The 15927-nt window shown below is 46.5% G+C and overlaps 1 protein-coding gene across 1 annotated transcript in view; it reads left to right on the top strand.

The window, feature by feature from the left end:
• Nucleotides 1–15927, top strand: part of IRAK1 (interleukin 1 receptor associated kinase 1) — a 44469-nt gene that overhangs the window by 21542 nt on the left and 7000 nt on the right. The window contains exons 6-12 of the mRNA XM_055003401.1: nt 3289–3456; nt 3907–3971; nt 4108–4222; nt 4328–4440; nt 13784–13988; nt 15278–15346; nt 15454–15672. Of these exons, the coding sequence (XP_054859376.1) occupies nt 3289–3456; nt 3907–3971; nt 4108–4222; nt 4328–4440; nt 13784–13988; nt 15278–15346; nt 15454–15672 (954 nt within the window). The remainder of the gene's footprint in view (nt 1–3288; nt 3457–3906; nt 3972–4107; nt 4223–4327; nt 4441–13783; nt 13989–15277; nt 15347–15453; nt 15673–15927) is intronic.

The following is a 15927-nucleotide window of genomic DNA, read 5'->3' as shown; positions in this document are numbered from 1 at the left end:
GTCTACGGCATTCCCCTGATCCAGCAAGGTAGTCACTTTCTCAGCAAAAGAGATAAAGTTAGTCTGACATTACTTGTTCTTGAGAAACCCATGCTGGCTCTTAGTAATCACAGCCTTCCTTTCTAAATTCTCAAGGACTGACAGTTTGATGATTTGTTCTAAAACTTTTCTAACTTTGTAACATTTTCAGTATCCGCTATGTGCCCTCTGGTTTAGTGCAGTGGTATAGAGCCGGTAAGTCTGATCTCTGCTGTGGGTTCCCTGGACTGTTTCTGGCACACGGTTCTCTCCCAGTCCAGTGGTCCTCAACCTTTCTAACTGGCTAATGATCAGACTGGCTGTGCTGCAGGCATGAAGGGCACCAGCTTCACATGACAGCTGATAGACGGCAGAACAAGAAACAAAATCCACATCAGACCCTTTATTAGGGCCATCCAAAACGGCACAGAACACTGTGCAAGTTTTTGAGTTTCATCAGGAGCTGATCAGGTTAGACGTTACAAACATTAAAAAATGAAGGCAGGAAAAAGCAAATTCCTCCACCTTTAGCTCAAGGTCTTAAGACCCTGCCTGTCAGCTTTGGTGTTAGATGCAGAGATGCTCGTAGTCTGATTGCTGTAGGCATGGAGATTCCAGCATTTGCGTTCTGGGAAGAAGAAGCAAACGAGAAAGTTGGAGGCACGAAACACAAACTGAATGCCTGAAGGCCTGCTGTAGTGAGGATCAAGTAGAGAATCAAAGCCATGGAGGAACTCTGTGTGTCCCTGAGTGGCCTTGCCTTGCTGTCCCGCTGCTCCTCTTGACATCCCTACAGAGAGGGGCAGGAGGGTGGCTGGCATCTTTTCTGCCGGTGAATAGGCACTCGCAGCCAGATGTTGCGCTTTCCAGGGGCTCATTATAGCCCAGCCAGAGCGACTGTACAGCTTGCCAGAACGTGCCTACCCATAGACTGAAGACCACTGCAGGAGGAAAACGAATAATCCTGGCCTGCCTTACCGGGCTGTTGAAAGGGTTACTGAGAGAATGTATGTGAGTTCTGAAAACAAGAAAATGCCCATGTAGAAGTGTTTTTCTCTCGCCCAATATTATAAGAGCATTTCACACATTTATTTGTGCAGCGTGTTGGTTGATCTCTTTGCTTTTTCTGCTTAGATTCCTGTCTTCTACGTTCTAATTTTTCCCCCTGAATCTTGATGATTTGCTCCTTTCTCCTTTTTCCTCATGGGCTTTATTTTCCATCCACTTGGAACCTCTGTTCACTTTTAAAATCTCTTCCTTCTTGCTCTCTCTCTCTTTTTTTAATTGTCATTTATAGTCTGCCTTTCTCAATAAGACTCAAGGCATATTATACAGCATCAATCAATACTATCAATGACTGGGACATTCAATGAACAATACAATACAGTCTGCCTGAGAAGGTCAGGAGGGCCCCCCCTCTTCTAGCTTTCCACAAACAAAGCAAAACCGAACTATTCAGAAAGGCTTTTGTATTGTAGGGAAGGGCTCCCAGATGCTTTGCTAATGAGTTAGGGATCATAGACTGCCTTACGTACTACCTGTTGTCTTAAATATGTGCTTCTATGTTTCATGTGGTCTAATATCAGTCCTAGAATTGCTTATGTTCTGTTGCAGCATTTCTTCAACCCTGTATTGGATTCTTACGAATGCTGTGTCTTTGTAAAATTGTGTTTATTTACTTTACGGCATTGTTTATGGAAATGTTCTTGAAATTGGCTGTACTAATCTCACACTGTGTAATCTGCCTTGAGTCTCAGTGAGAAAGGTGGATTATAAATGACATCAGTAAAATAAAAATAATAAATAAATATGGTAAGGGCAGCAAGTAGTGTATTGAAAACAAGTAGACATCTGAAACAGATGGGGGGAAATGCTGAAACAAAGCATAAGCAGATTGAGACGACATATTAAACAGCACAGACAGTACGCAGACCCACAGGACACAGCAGTATACCCCTGTCTCTTTACCACAGCATGTTTGAACTGCTTCCTTACAGCACAGCCCTATAGCCCTGAGTAAGAAAAACCTTTTGCACAGTTTACAGAAAGCCAGAGGAGCGGGCACTTGCCTGACCTCGTCAGGCAGGCCATCCTGTGCCGTCTCTTCCTCTTCTGGGCCACCTTCCTCTTCATGCCTTTCTACTAATCTCGAATTAACCTTCCCAGGGAACCAGAACTGCGGCTTCTCTGGCTGCTCTATGCCGCTGCTGTGCCCTTTTTCCTGTGTCTGCCAGGCCTCATCTCTGTGTTTTCTTCTCATTGAGCGTCCTGCACTCTTGATTCTTTTGGAACTCCCTGTTGAGACTTGGCTCTTTTCAGCCTGCACCCCTGCAAGTGATGGGGCTTAGCCCGGTTTGGCAGAGCCCCTAGTTTGGGGTGGCCAGCTTGATTCTCAAGGACTGTATCTGACCCCCACCCTGTGGGGTTTTTTCCTTGCCCTGTCCCTGCCGCTCTGATGCAGACGGTGATGTTCTTTTTTGCTCTTGAATAATTCCTCTTAATTTTCTAACAGGAGGGGAGCCTATCAGCTAAGAAACTCCAATGGACTGTGCATTGTCTATTTCACGTGGGGAGGTGGTAGAGCCTGGGAAAATTGTGCCCTTCCTTACTTACAGGTGTCTCCTCCCATTAAGAAACAAGAGAGAGGCTCGCAGTGTAAGAAGTGACACAACTTTCCTTGTCCACACTTGACAAGAGCCCTTCTCCATCAAATTTATTTTATTTTTACTTATTTACAAAATGTAAATCTCACCTTTGTGCCCACTCCAAGCTATTGAGACAGCTAACAGAGCACTATAAAACGAGATCAGCAACCAAATCAAACCAAAGCTCAGATACATGTGTAAAAACACAGAACATCTTTTCTGGACTGAGCAGGATGAGGCCATAATAGGCTGGGGGAGGCAGGGTCAGGTCGCCAAGCAAATTGGCCAGGTGGAATCCACTGCTTTCCAAACGAAAGCAGCAGCCCATCCCTTCCGTAGGTAGTGCTTTGTATGCAAAGAACATCTTGCAACCTTTGGGGTTTTTGCTTTACTGCCCAAAAATATTTTGGCTGTTTTTCTTGAGGTCTCCTTTCTTCCCTTGCTCATGGAAGACGCCTGGGCAGAACTGCAGTGGCTTGTCTTTTTGTTGGGAGAGGGTAGGATCAAATGTAAAAATGCCGGAAGATCCAAGCTAGAACCCTCTGGTTTGAGTGGAAACTCGGCTACATGGAGCTGCTGTGGTGGCACTTCAAACTAATTCTGGGTTTCCCCCCTTTCCATGAAGGGCTGTGATTCTGTTTCCTCTACCGGTTCCTTCTCTTGGCCATTGAAGGAACTGCTCCAGGCAACGGGTAATTTCTCCGAGCACCTGAAGATTGGAGAAGGTGGCTTTGGTTGTGTCTATCAGGCCCGACTACGCAATACTGATTATGCTGTCAAACGGCTCAAGGAGGTATAATCCAGTGGGCAAGGGTGGGGGATGGGCCTCTAGCTTGCAGGCTTCACTGATTCTTACATTCCCTTCCACATCTTTCTTGCCTCCTTCCCAACTGAGCTCTCATACTGTGGTGGCAGAGATTGCGCTTTTTGTGCAACCAGATCCAATTACTGGTCTCTCCGGTTGAAGAGTCTCCCATCTAGCAGGGCTAGGCTAGACAGCTGCTCAAAGCAATGGAGCTCTGTGGCCAGCCAGGGTTTACAGTATAGCAGTAAACTGTGCTCCAACTCTCTGTTGCTCTCTCTGTCTCTCTGGTAGTTGCTTTGGAGCCCACCATTCGGGCCAGCTCTTCCGCTCTGCCCACAGTGCAAGCGCTCCTTCTCAAATCATGTCCTGGGGGAAATACCTTCCTGGGATCAACTTACTGACGGCCTTCTTTATTCCCATCCTCTCTTGACTGGGCAGGAAGCAGAACTGGATTGGACCGTGATAAAGAACAGCTTTGTCACAGAGGTGGAGAAACTGTCCCGGTGAGAACTATGAATTGGCTGCTGCTGCTGCTGTAGAGTCAAGATGCCAGGAGCTGGGATAGTTATATAAACGGTATGGGGCACCGTAGCCAAGCGGTGACCGTTGCCCCGTAACACAGCTCTTCCTTGTCCCCAGGTTCCGCCACCCCAACATCGTTGAGTTCGCAGGTTTCTGCGCTGAGCAGGGAAACTTCTGCCTTGTCTACGTCTTCCTCCCCAAGGGCTCCTTGGAAGACCACTTGCACGGGCAGGTACCTGTTCAGGCTTCCATTCCTCCTTGCTTCTCTTTTTAAGAAGGGCTTCTTGAGACCTTCAGTTCCTCACCATCTTACTGGCCTGCTTGTTTTGTTTCCCAGGTGGCTCCCTGCCTCTCCTGGGCCCAGCGACTCCACGTGGCAGTGGGGACTGCCAGAGCCATTCAGTTCTTGCACAGTGATTCTCCTAGCCTTATCCATGGGGATGTCAAGAGGTGAGCGGTCGGGGAACTTCTCTTCCTGGGTGGAAGAAGGATGTGATGATACAAGGGGCATAATCTTGATCTAAGTGGGAGGGCTGCTGCTCTCCATGGGAGGAGAGGGAGACGTTCTGTGGCTGTTCCCTCGGCTTTGATGTGAGAAGCAGGAGGAATACATCCAGCCCCTGGTGTACACGCTGCAATTCTGCAGGTATTCCAAAAAAACCTCAGTGCAGAATTCAGCTTCCTAATTTTTACTTATTCTATTTTATTTAGTTCTGTCATTTATAGTCCGCCTTTCTCACTGCAACTCAAGGTGAATTAAACAGTGTGAGATTAGTACAGTCAATATCAAGAACATTTCCATAAACAATGCACAACTCATTAGCGAAGCATCTGAGAGCCCCTCCCTACAATACAAAAGCCTTTTTGAATAATTTGGTTTTGCATCGTTTGCAGAAAGCTAGGAGAGTGGGGGTTCTCCTGACCTCCTCAGGCAACCCATTCCACAGGATAGGGGCCACCACAGAGAAAGCCTGTGTACAGGCTGCTGTTGATTTCACCCATGTGCAGGGTGGCACCTGCAAGAGACCCTGTTCAGATGAGTGAAGCTGCCATGGAGGGACATAGAGATGGAAATGATCCTGTAGGTATACCGGGCCAAGGCCGTGAAGAGCTTTGTATGTGATAACCAATACCTTGAACTGAGCATGGTAACTGATAGGTAGCCAATGGAGTGACTGCAGAATGGGGGTGATGCTCCTGCTCACTCCTGATAACAGTCGTGCCACAGTGTTTTGCACCAGTTGGAGTCTCCTGGTTAACTTAGATGGGAGTCCTATGCATAGTGCATTACAATAGTCAAGTCTTGATGTTACCATAGCATGGATCCAGGTGGCCACGTCAGCCATGTCAAGGTAAGAAGCCATCTTCCAGGCTAGAGTGAGGTTATAGAAAGAGTTTTTTAAATTGACTTTCTACCTGTTATGGCTGCAAAAATGTACTTGAAAGTTTGGGCAATATCTGCTGAAGTAGTTGTAACTGAATAACATCTCCAGTCACTGGGGGAAGCACTTCGTTGCCTGTATGGCTACTTTACATGTCTGGTAAAACCAGGTACAGTTGGGCACATTTTCCCCAGTTGATCTTGGAAGCAGAATTTGGATTGCCTAAGTGCAAATTCTGATTTTTTTTTTAAGCAGAGTTCATACTGAGTAGGCCTGTTGCTTCAGAGGAGCAGGCATTGAAGGGGAAATTTTGCATCCATAGAGCTCTGTGGCGCCGAGTGGTAAGCTGCAGTACGGCAGCCCAAGCTCTGCTAACGATCTGAGTTCGATCCTGGCGGAAGCCGGGTTCAAGTAGCCGGCTCAAGGTTGACTCGGCCTTCCCTCCTTCCGAGGTTGGTAAAGTTGAGTACCCAGTTTCCTGAGGGTAAAGTGTAGATGACGGGGGAACACCCCATAAAAAGTCTGCCAAGAAAACGTCATGATGCGACGTCCCCCCATGGGTCAGTAATGGCTCAGTGCTTGCACAGGGGACTACTGTTACCCTTTAACCTTTACCTATGTAGTGCTATTATTATTGATCTGCCTCACTAGCTGAGACTAGAGTGGTATCTGCATTGAAAGAAAACTGTTAAGTTCTCCGTTTAGCCCACCTTAAAAACAACAGCAGTCTTGCCAGGTTTCCAGCATGTATCCTTGTTCTCCTGGATCTGTCTGAAACTGTATTTAGTAGCTGCTAGTTTTGTGGTCAGTGCATGGAATGAGGCCTTCAGTAAACTCAAAATTTCTTCCTTGGAATAAAAAAAGGAAAGAATCAGTGAATCCAAAGTGATGGTAGTAGGCTGGGCTACATCTAAAATTCTCAGTATTTTTCGGGATCTTTTTCATAAGCTCCTGTCTTCCCTGGAACATTACAATTGTACATTCCACATGATCTCAGATATGATCTGCTGCCAGTGACTGATGCTCTGTTTACCTTCAGGTTAGGGTTCTGTAATGCACTCTGTGTGGTGTTGCCTTTGAAAACTGTCCAAGAACTTTCATCGGATCAAAGGTGGGTTAGCCAGGCTATTGTCTGGGGTGGGATATAGAGATGGTATTTCCCCCCATCCCCAGCATTGAAAGATCTGTGCTGGGTGCCCACCTATTTATGGGCACAAGTTCTTACCTCTAAAGCCCTAAATGGCTTGGGACCAGGGGGCTTGAAGGACCACGTCTTCCTATGCAGTCCAACCTACCTGTTAGGAACCTCTTCGCAAGCCCTCCTGTTGGTGCCTCTACCTGCAGAAGTGAGGCTGAGGGTGACCAGAGGTGGTGCTTTTTCAGTGGTAGCACCTTGAGGCTCATCTGCCACCTATGCTATTCTTGTTTGGTGCCAGGCCAAAATGTTTATTTTCATTAAGGGGTTGATCTTTTTAGATTGCTTGTAGCCTGTTTTTTATGCCCTTGATGGGTTTTTAATAGTTTTAATGACTTTTATTTATGTATTTATATATTACATTACATTACATTACTAGATGGCCCTCCCCATCAGACGGGCTTATGCTGTTACATGTTTTTAACTGTGTTTTACTTTGACCCAGATCTTCTGGAAAGGCAGCATAAAGCAACAGTTTCTAAATAAGTTTTGCCTTATATATAATATATATTTCAAAAAGTATAATATAATATATAATATACTATATTATCCTACTATATAAAAGGCTAAGTGTATTCAAGACAACTCACTTCCTACCCTGGTGCGCCACCAGAGGGCGTTGCTGTGGAGGGAAGCCCAGATGAGGCAGCCAGACCTCCAGAGAGCGTGCCCAGGCCGAAATCAGGCATGGAGCAGGTGGCAATGCCCACCCCTCACCTTCACCCAGCTGGGATCAGGAGCAGAGCAGGTGACAATGCCCTCCCCCTCTTCATCCAGCTGGGATCAGGAGTGGAGCAGGTGGCAATGCCCGCCCCCCGCATTCACCCAGCTGGGATCAGGAACAGAGCACGTGCGAAAACAGGAGAGCAGCTAGCCCCCTGTCGAGCGATTCTCAGCAGCTGTGGACCCCCTCCTCTTCCTCAGCTGTACAGTCCTCCTGCATTCTCCCGCCCGGGAGTTGCATCTTCCAGGTGGTTGAAATTGCATCTGTGATAAGAGAAAAGGACTGTGTGTTAGAGGACATTATTGATTAAGAGACTATGGGGATGCCCAGCCTTGTGTCAACTCTTACAGCCGAGTAATAAAAGAGTCCTCCTCGACGTGATCTGTTCTTACAACTCTGTAACTATACAGCTTATTTATTGTTGGATGTGAATTGCATATTTATTCATTATCATTTACTGTACACTATGCACCTTGCATTTTATTAGTAGAAATATATGTGTCGCTTGCACAGTGCACTTTAAGATCTATAGTATTTGTAAGTCAGTACCGTGGGAGATCTTTGCTCTTTCCTGTTTTCTGTGTCTCCGTGGCTTTCCTCTCTTGGTGTTCAACTGTATTCTTGTACGTTGGTCTATGAATTCATTACAAGGAATGTTTGCCTATTCGGTAGAGGAAATTGATAAAATATTTGCTGACATTCCATCTTTCTTTAATGAACCTTCAGGTAGTCAGGGTAAAGACTGGAGCTTATTACAGTCTTTACATAGTAAACAGATCAAGATGCGTTCTCACGTGGGCTCTTTAATGGAATATCACAAAACCAACAAAATTCCCAGGGGCTTGAGGATACATAAGCCCCCGGGAATGTTTAGGGACGACAAAGACGTCAAAGTTAAATGGATTGCGATCCTTGACAAATGTTCCATGGAACTCATGGTCTTGTTAGTCGAGACTTTTAAAAAAGAAACAGAAAAGCTGAAGGTTGAAATTCAGACGGTTACTGATCGTCAGACCACAGCAACTGCTGAATTTGACTCTAAAGTAGCCTCAGGGATAATAAAATTAAAAAATATTGCCGGGATTGTAGGCATTATGCATCTGGCACTGTATATCAATGGTGGGATGCACAGGGAGACTCTGCATATAGGCACAAGCGAGTATCGTGAGCAAAGAGTATTGGGTCCACTTCAGACATGGAAACTACAGGCTCCTCTGATCCTGAGACCTTGGGTGACAAGGGCTCCTCATCTCGTGTATTGGGAAATAGGGATGCTCAACTTGGTAATAAAAATGCAAACAAAGGAGGTTTTTTAGGTCGAGGCTCCCGTTCCCAAAAGGGAAGAGGTAGATCTGGTGTTTAATTTGTCCCAGAGGACACTGAGTAATACAGCGAGACGTGTCCTCAATAAGGGATTGGGATTTGTACCCACCCCGTGGTACCATGCTTGGCAAACCTGCATAGACATATTTAAATTGATTCGACTAACACAATTGGAAAAAAAAATTGCAAACTAAACTAATTTGGATAATTCCTTACGTATATCCTTTAGACCTAAATCTACATTCATTCTTAATATCTATAACGCAAACAGAAACGTTTGAACATATTATTCTTAAGAATATCACATCACTTGAAAACAAGAAGGAAAAAAAGATGGGATAATATGTCCAAGGTTGAGAGGGTGGCCTTAAAGATTCTTGCCAGTGATTCTAACATAATCATCAAACCGGTAGATGAAGTGGGGAGGATCGTGATCCTGAATGCTGATGATTACCTGTATGAAGTAGATCGACAGTTACAGGACCGGACGAATTACCAGCCTATTTCTAGAGATCCTACTTTTCAGATAGAGAAAATTATCAAGGTGACTGTGGATGAGGCTTTAGGAGCAGGGGATATTACACCAGTGATCCATGATTTCCTTATTAACAAACATCCTAGAATGCCCCACCTTTTATCGCCTTCCAAAAATTCACAAAGATGGCTTTCCACCGCAAGGCAGACCCATCCTATTGGGATCAAGTTCTATTTTGGAACCACTAGCCCAATACCTCGAACATTTTCTACAACCCCCGGCCAGGAACACAACTTCCTTTATTCTAGACACTTGAGAATTAATTAAAGCAATTGAGAATGTTTCAGTTCCTTCGAACACCGCATTAGTCACCATGGACGTCACTGCACTTTATACCTCCATATCACTGGAAGAAGCCCGAGCAGTGGCAGAGGAGGCGTTAATTGCTAATCGTGTCCCTTCCATTCCATTTTTGATGAATCTATTAGATGTCTCTTAGAGAACTATTTTCGTTTTGATGAACAGTTCTACATAAGACAAAAGGGGTAGCGATGGGCTGCGCTGCAGCCCCCAGCATTAAAAGATACATTGATGATTTGTATTTTGTATATGGAGGTATTAGAACAGTGGAAGCTGTGGGTTGGTGGCTTAATTCTATAAATGTGCATATCCAATATTCTTGGCAGTTCAGTACATCTAGTGTCAACTATCTGGATGCAGTGACTTTCAGAAATGATCAGGATGTTACTAAGATTAGACCATTTCGTAAAAAAAAAGACAGGAATTCATACCTGTCTTTATGAGTCTTTCCATCCCCCGCACCTCAAACGCAATCTACCATATGGGCAGTTCCTCCGGCTTTCCAGGAATGCGTCTAGAGAGGATGATTACCTGAGTGAAAGGAACAGACTTTGCAAGGACTTATCCTCCTAGGGAGGTTTTGGAGGCATCAGCTCAGAGGGCATCACGCGTACCACAAGAAACTCTTTTTAAGACTAGAGAAAAAGAGAGATTCTCTGCTTAGTTGGTCCATTGAATACACGCCTCTAGCCAAAGGAATCGCCGGCTGCGAGTCAGTACCTTTTGTAGGGTTACACCGTACCAGAAACCTTAAGGACTCTCTGGTACGTTCTGATTTCAGCAACAAAGTGACTGGGAGGGGTAGTGGTGTGGGCCACTATAGATGTGGGAATTGTAATGTGTGTGATCTTGTGGCCAGTGGAAGAGCGTTGGTGATTAGTTCCACCGTGCGATCTGTTCATCTTAAGGATTTTTCAACCTGCGACACAGCAGGGGCTATCTATGTTATTGAATGCTCTTGCCCCCTTTTGTACATCGGTAACACCTCTAGACTGGTGAAGATTAGAATTCAAGAACACATCTCCCATATCAAAAATGAAGTGGTAGAAGCACCTTTAGTGCAGCATTTCTTCAAGGTGCATAAGGAACCAAGAGAGTTCAGATTCTCTGTTCTGCCTTCACCCAGCTGGTATCAGTGGTGGTGGCAAACAACAAGGCAAATCCCGATGCAGACAAGCAAAAGAAGTGGAAACCCACCCGGGAAACTAGAAAGTATTTCTATCTATTGTAATGGTATATGATCAAACCAAAATGATCATGAATATATCATTCATACAGTCATAAAGTGTATTCATACAGTCTTGATAATATCTAAACGTAATACATTCAGAAGTCTACATTCAAAAGACTTTTGAATGTATTACGTTTAGATATTATCGAGACTGTATGAATACACTTTCTGTATGACTGTATGAATGTCTGATATATTCATGATCATTTTGGTTTGATCATATACCATTACAATATATAGAAATACTTTCTAGTTTCCCGGGTGGGTATCAGTAGTGGAGCAGGTGGCAATGCCCGCCCCCTCATTCACCCAGCTGGGATCAGGGGCAGAGGAGGTGGCAAGGCCCACCCCCCCTTCACTAAGCCAGGATCGGGTATAGAGGAGATAGCCATGCCCCCCCCCCCCCCGCCTTCATTCAGCCAGGATCAGTGACGGAGGAGGAGGGAATGCCTGCCTGCTGGCCCTCCCCTTTCTGGAGCCCACTGTACTTTTCCCCCACAACAAACTTTGTTGCTAGTGTATAGTATAAAGTATAATATATAATATATTTCAAAAAGTGGCCCTATTCCCCCAGTCTCATCTAGATAGATGAAACACAGAACAGTTTCTTGGATAATTAATGCCGCTGGTTTTCTGACTTTGTTCCCTGAATCTTTGGGTTCATTGGCATCTTATTGGGGCTTTCCTAACAAAAGAGGATCAATAATGCCTGACAGGAATCCCTGAGGGACCGTCCGTCTCCCCCTACCCCCACCTCCGTGATCTTCCCTTGCAGTGCGTGGCCAGAAGGAGATTGAACATGTTCTAGGTTGTGTTTCAGTTCATGCTTCTTCACACCGAAGGCTCACAGGGCTGATCAGTGCCCCACGGAAAGTGATGTCTGCATCCTCAAATATGTCCCTCTGTTTCCATGGAAATATTTAAGGATTCTTCAGCAGATGACTATGGCATTCAAGGCCCTTCATGGCCTTGGCCCCTCATATCTGTGCAGCCTCCTGTCATGTCTGTACCCATACATCCATGCCATTGTCTAATGCTGGCCTGGTATTTTAAACCATTGCTGTTGCTGTACCCCGATGTCATATTGCTAATACCATAGCTTGCTTTCACGGGCCCTCTGAAGCTGCGGGTGTCTTATCTAACGCTTTGAAGCTCTCCGTGCTTATGGCCTTGTACACTGCTCGCTCCCATGAATTACCGTGTTTCAGTTTTAATCTCATGCCTTTTTAGTGTCTAGACTTGATAGGTAAAATATGCGAGAAGTTCTCAGGACTGGTTCGCGCCCAAAGTTGTTTTTTACTATCGGGAGGGGGAAAGGAGTGCTTGTGCTCCATAACAGAATGATTTTCACACGCCTTCAGTATTCCTGTCAACCTTGCTGTAACTGCTCAGTTGCTTACCTTCCTTCTAAGTAATCCTATGGACATATCTGTGGAACTGATCTGATTCCTGAATAAAACCTTTTAACCGAGAACCTGGATTCTTGCTGTAATGGTACAGGGGGTCCGTCTGCCATAGCCTGACACCCCCTCTCTCCCTGTGTTCTGCCAAGGCAACTTGGCTCATCTGAAGATGGACTTCTGTAGCTGGGCAAAACCCACAGGTCTCTGTGGCATCTTCCACCTTATGGAATGGCCTGTGTGAGGAGTCAGGGAAGCTCCCATTCTCCAGGCTTTCTGCAAACTGCAAACTGAATAACTCAGGAGGGCTTTCTACTCAGATTATAGGGTTGCGTCATAAGAACTAGGTCAAAGAGATACTTTGGTTAAGGGGACAAGGACTATATACTATGCTATTGGGTACTGTCTGCTGATGTAGATGTGCTCCTACTGGATAGTTCAAAAGATGTCATGTTAATTATGCTTGGTTTTCGAAAGGTTTCATCTCTGTGTTTGGCTTTATGCTTGTTTTCAGATTTTCTGCTATAATTTCCTGTTGTATCTGTTCATTGGATGTCCTGTTGATCATACTGTCATTTGCTTAGTGAATGTCCTAGCTGTTGATTATATTGTATGCACCTGCATTGTGTAATCTGCCTTGGATCTTAATGAGAAAGGCAGACTATAATTTTTTTAAAAATAGTGTAGAAAGAGTTTCCTGATGATAGCCTACTTTAAAACTACTAATTCAAACTGTTTTACTTACATAAAATTGATTTGCGTTTGTAGACAAAAGCTGATTAACTTTTGTTTAAAGGGGGAAGTGGGGATGATGTGTGGATGTGTGAAATTTCCAGCTACGTTGTTCTTAAACAGAGTTCTCAAGCCTCTTGACTTGATGAAAATAAGACCAGTATAAACTGTCGTTTATACTAGTAGAAAGCCCTTGCTGCTGATGCTACAGTTAGCTGCTGTAGTTTTTGCCTCCTGAAAGGATTGTCTTTTAGTGTCTGGGATGTTTCCTCTACCTTCTGTCACCTTGAGCAGTCCTGTCCTCTTAGCAAGTAGTAAATGATTATGGCAGAGTCCAACTTCATAACAGACGTGCCCCCTAAGAAACGGAGGCTACTAAAATGCCCGTGTTTTCCCAAAGACTGTGCAAACTCGCAACTCTCCATAAAAGGATAATCCAAGCTGCTGCATGTACATCGTGGTTCCACAGAAGAGCAGAATTTGGGGATTGGGCACAGAATTCGGTTTCCAAAGGATATGTGGGCAATGTCTGGTGAAATCTGAGAATTCTCCCCTGTGGAGACCCAAAGAAGTCACCTCTCCATCCTCATGACAACCCTGTGAGGTAGGTTAGGCCGAGAGTGGGTGACTGGCCCAAGGTTACTCACTCTGTGGCAGAGTTGGGGACCCCTGTCTGGGCCTCCAACATCGTGGTCCAGCAGGAGCCAGGTGGTTGCTGAATTGAGCTTCTGGTAGCCAAAGGAAGAGTTTTTTATGGCCTTATACCTCCCCCGTGACTCGTAGGAGCAGATTCATAACAGCAGAACCCATCCTTGTAGAGTTTGGGTATAGAAGTTGTGCTAATAATATCAAGAGGACAGCCAGCCTAGAATACATTTGACGTGAAGGGTTTTGATGCGGCTCATCTGGAATGGGAGAGGTTATGACTCACGACTGGATGTGACCCTCCCTTTCTTATCTGCCACTTGCAGCTCCAACATCCTGCTAGATGCCGCCCTCAACCCTCGGCTGGCTGACTTTGGACTGGCACGATTCAGCCGCCGGCCAAAGCCAGGAGAACTTAGCAGCTCTCTGGGCCGGACCCAGACTGTGCGGGGCACGCTGGCCTACCTGCCCCAGGAGTACATCCAAACCGGGACCCTTTCTACAGCCATTGATGTCTTCAGCTTTGGCGTGGTGAGGAATGTGGAAATAGGAGGCACACAACAAAGAGTGTATGAAGTTCTCCTCGCCACCCTTGCAATTCTGCTGCTTTGTTCCCCGACACGTGTGCCTTCTTGAGGCCTGCTTTTTCTGTCTGTTTCCTTTCCTAGGACTGCTATAGCCTCTCCCCACTCAAGAGGTAAGTTGTTCCAGCGAGAGCCGTACTTGGACGGAATGATCAGTTCCGAGTGCCTGCTCTCTTAAAAAAACACTGGTATGCACAGACAGTTGCCAGCGTGGGTGTGAGTCTGTGTTGCACCCTCGCCTCCTTCATTTAGCTCCTTAGAGGCCAGGAACATGAACTCAGGAGGGACGGACTGTCCCTTTTAACTTATCAGGAAAGCTCCTGGTAGGCTGCAGCCCTGGAGAGCCCCACTGGGAGTGATTCCGCACACGTCGGATAATGCACTTCCAATCCTCTTTATAGATCATGTGGAACAGATTTTTTTGTGTGCAGAACAAAAAATCCACCTCAAATGATTGATAAAGTGCATTGAAAGTGCATTATCCAATGTGTGCGGAATCAGCCTGGGTGAGCTTGCTCCCTGTTTTCTCGTCACTGCCACAGCCCACGTCGGGGTGAGTGGCCCCTGCAGCGCTACCAGCACTGTAGGGGGTGAGCTGGCTCGGCTTGATCCAGGGTTGTGTTAAGGTTCCAGTCTCCCGCTGTGAAGCAGAGAGAGGCATATAGTGGCAGGGGCCTAATCTGCACTGCTGTACAGGCTTCCGAGAACGGCGTCCCCCTGCCCCTTTTTGTTGCTCCTGCCCCCTGCTTTTTAACCCCCTCCTCCCCAGCATGGCATTTTGGCAGACTCTTTTGGCTGACTGCTTGTGGGCTGAGGCAAGGCAAATGAAGTGAGCTGCTAAGGTGTGCAAGGGGAGAGCTCTGTCAGTGCCTCAGCTGTCTGTTTAATTTTGGGAACAATGAGAGGAATTAAAGAGAACCTTTGGCTCATGTGGGAGTGAGTTTAGGACGAAGGATCAGAGCAGCTGGCTTTTCAGCCCTTGGGCGATTCAGAATATGGCCCCTGGTGAGGGTTGGTTCTAGCTGAAGGAGGAGATCATGACTTTGCATGATCATAAACCTAGGGACTGTTCTTCCTGCCAACATCCAGTCTATAAGTTCCCAGTTGAGGGCAGCTGGCAGCATGGAGCTGCATTGTGGAGGAAGAGGACCAGTCGCCCTGGCCGGTCACTCTGTCCTCACCCACCTTCTGCCTGCCATTTTAATGAAGTGCTGCTCCTTTCTCTGCCCACCCCAGGTACTACTGGAAATCTTAACAGGGAGGCGACCCATGGAGTTGGATTCACAGGGACGCAGCAAGTACTTGGTGAGAAAGTCCCCCCCCCTTCCTCCTCCCGCTGTGTCTCCTAACGTGGAGCCTGCTCTTCCCAAGCCACCAAAGTGCTGATGGGCTGTCCACCTCTCTGCCTCCAGAAGGATCTGCTGAGGGAAGAAGAGGAGCAGGAAGCCCCGCTGCTGTCTGCCACAACCACTTCCAGCTCCTCCCAAGCTGTTCAGCTTGGCACCCATCTCTACCAGAGGCATGTGGACCCACAGGCTGGCCCCTGTCCAGAGCACCTGGGCACGGCAGTAGGGCGGTTGGCCTGCCGTTGCCTCCACCGGCGAGGCAAGCGCCGCCCTCCAATGGCCGAGGTAGGTGGAGTGAGAATGAGGCTGGACTGCAGAGTCTGAGCGCCCAAGTGGCCGATAAGGGATTGAAGTTCTGCTGTGTCACCTGCTTACAAGGCAGCAGCAAGCAAATCGCTGCCCTCTGAATGGGCCCCCGCTTAGCGGCAGAGATTTTTGGGTGAGAATCTGTTCCCCGTTCAGATAAGCTCCGTTGCCAGCATGTGCACGTTATTCACAGCTGCTGCTGTATGATGGGTTTGCCTTGATCTGAACAGGCCA

This window comes from Eublepharis macularius, chromosome 19 (assembly GCF_028583425.1).
Source record: "Eublepharis macularius isolate TG4126 chromosome 19, MPM_Emac_v1.0, whole genome shotgun sequence".
In the NCBI taxonomy this organism is placed as follows: Eukaryota; Metazoa; Chordata; class Lepidosauria; order Squamata; family Eublepharidae; genus Eublepharis; species Eublepharis macularius.
Note: the sequence above shows the minus strand (reverse complement) of the source record. Positions and strands in the feature narration are given on the sequence as shown.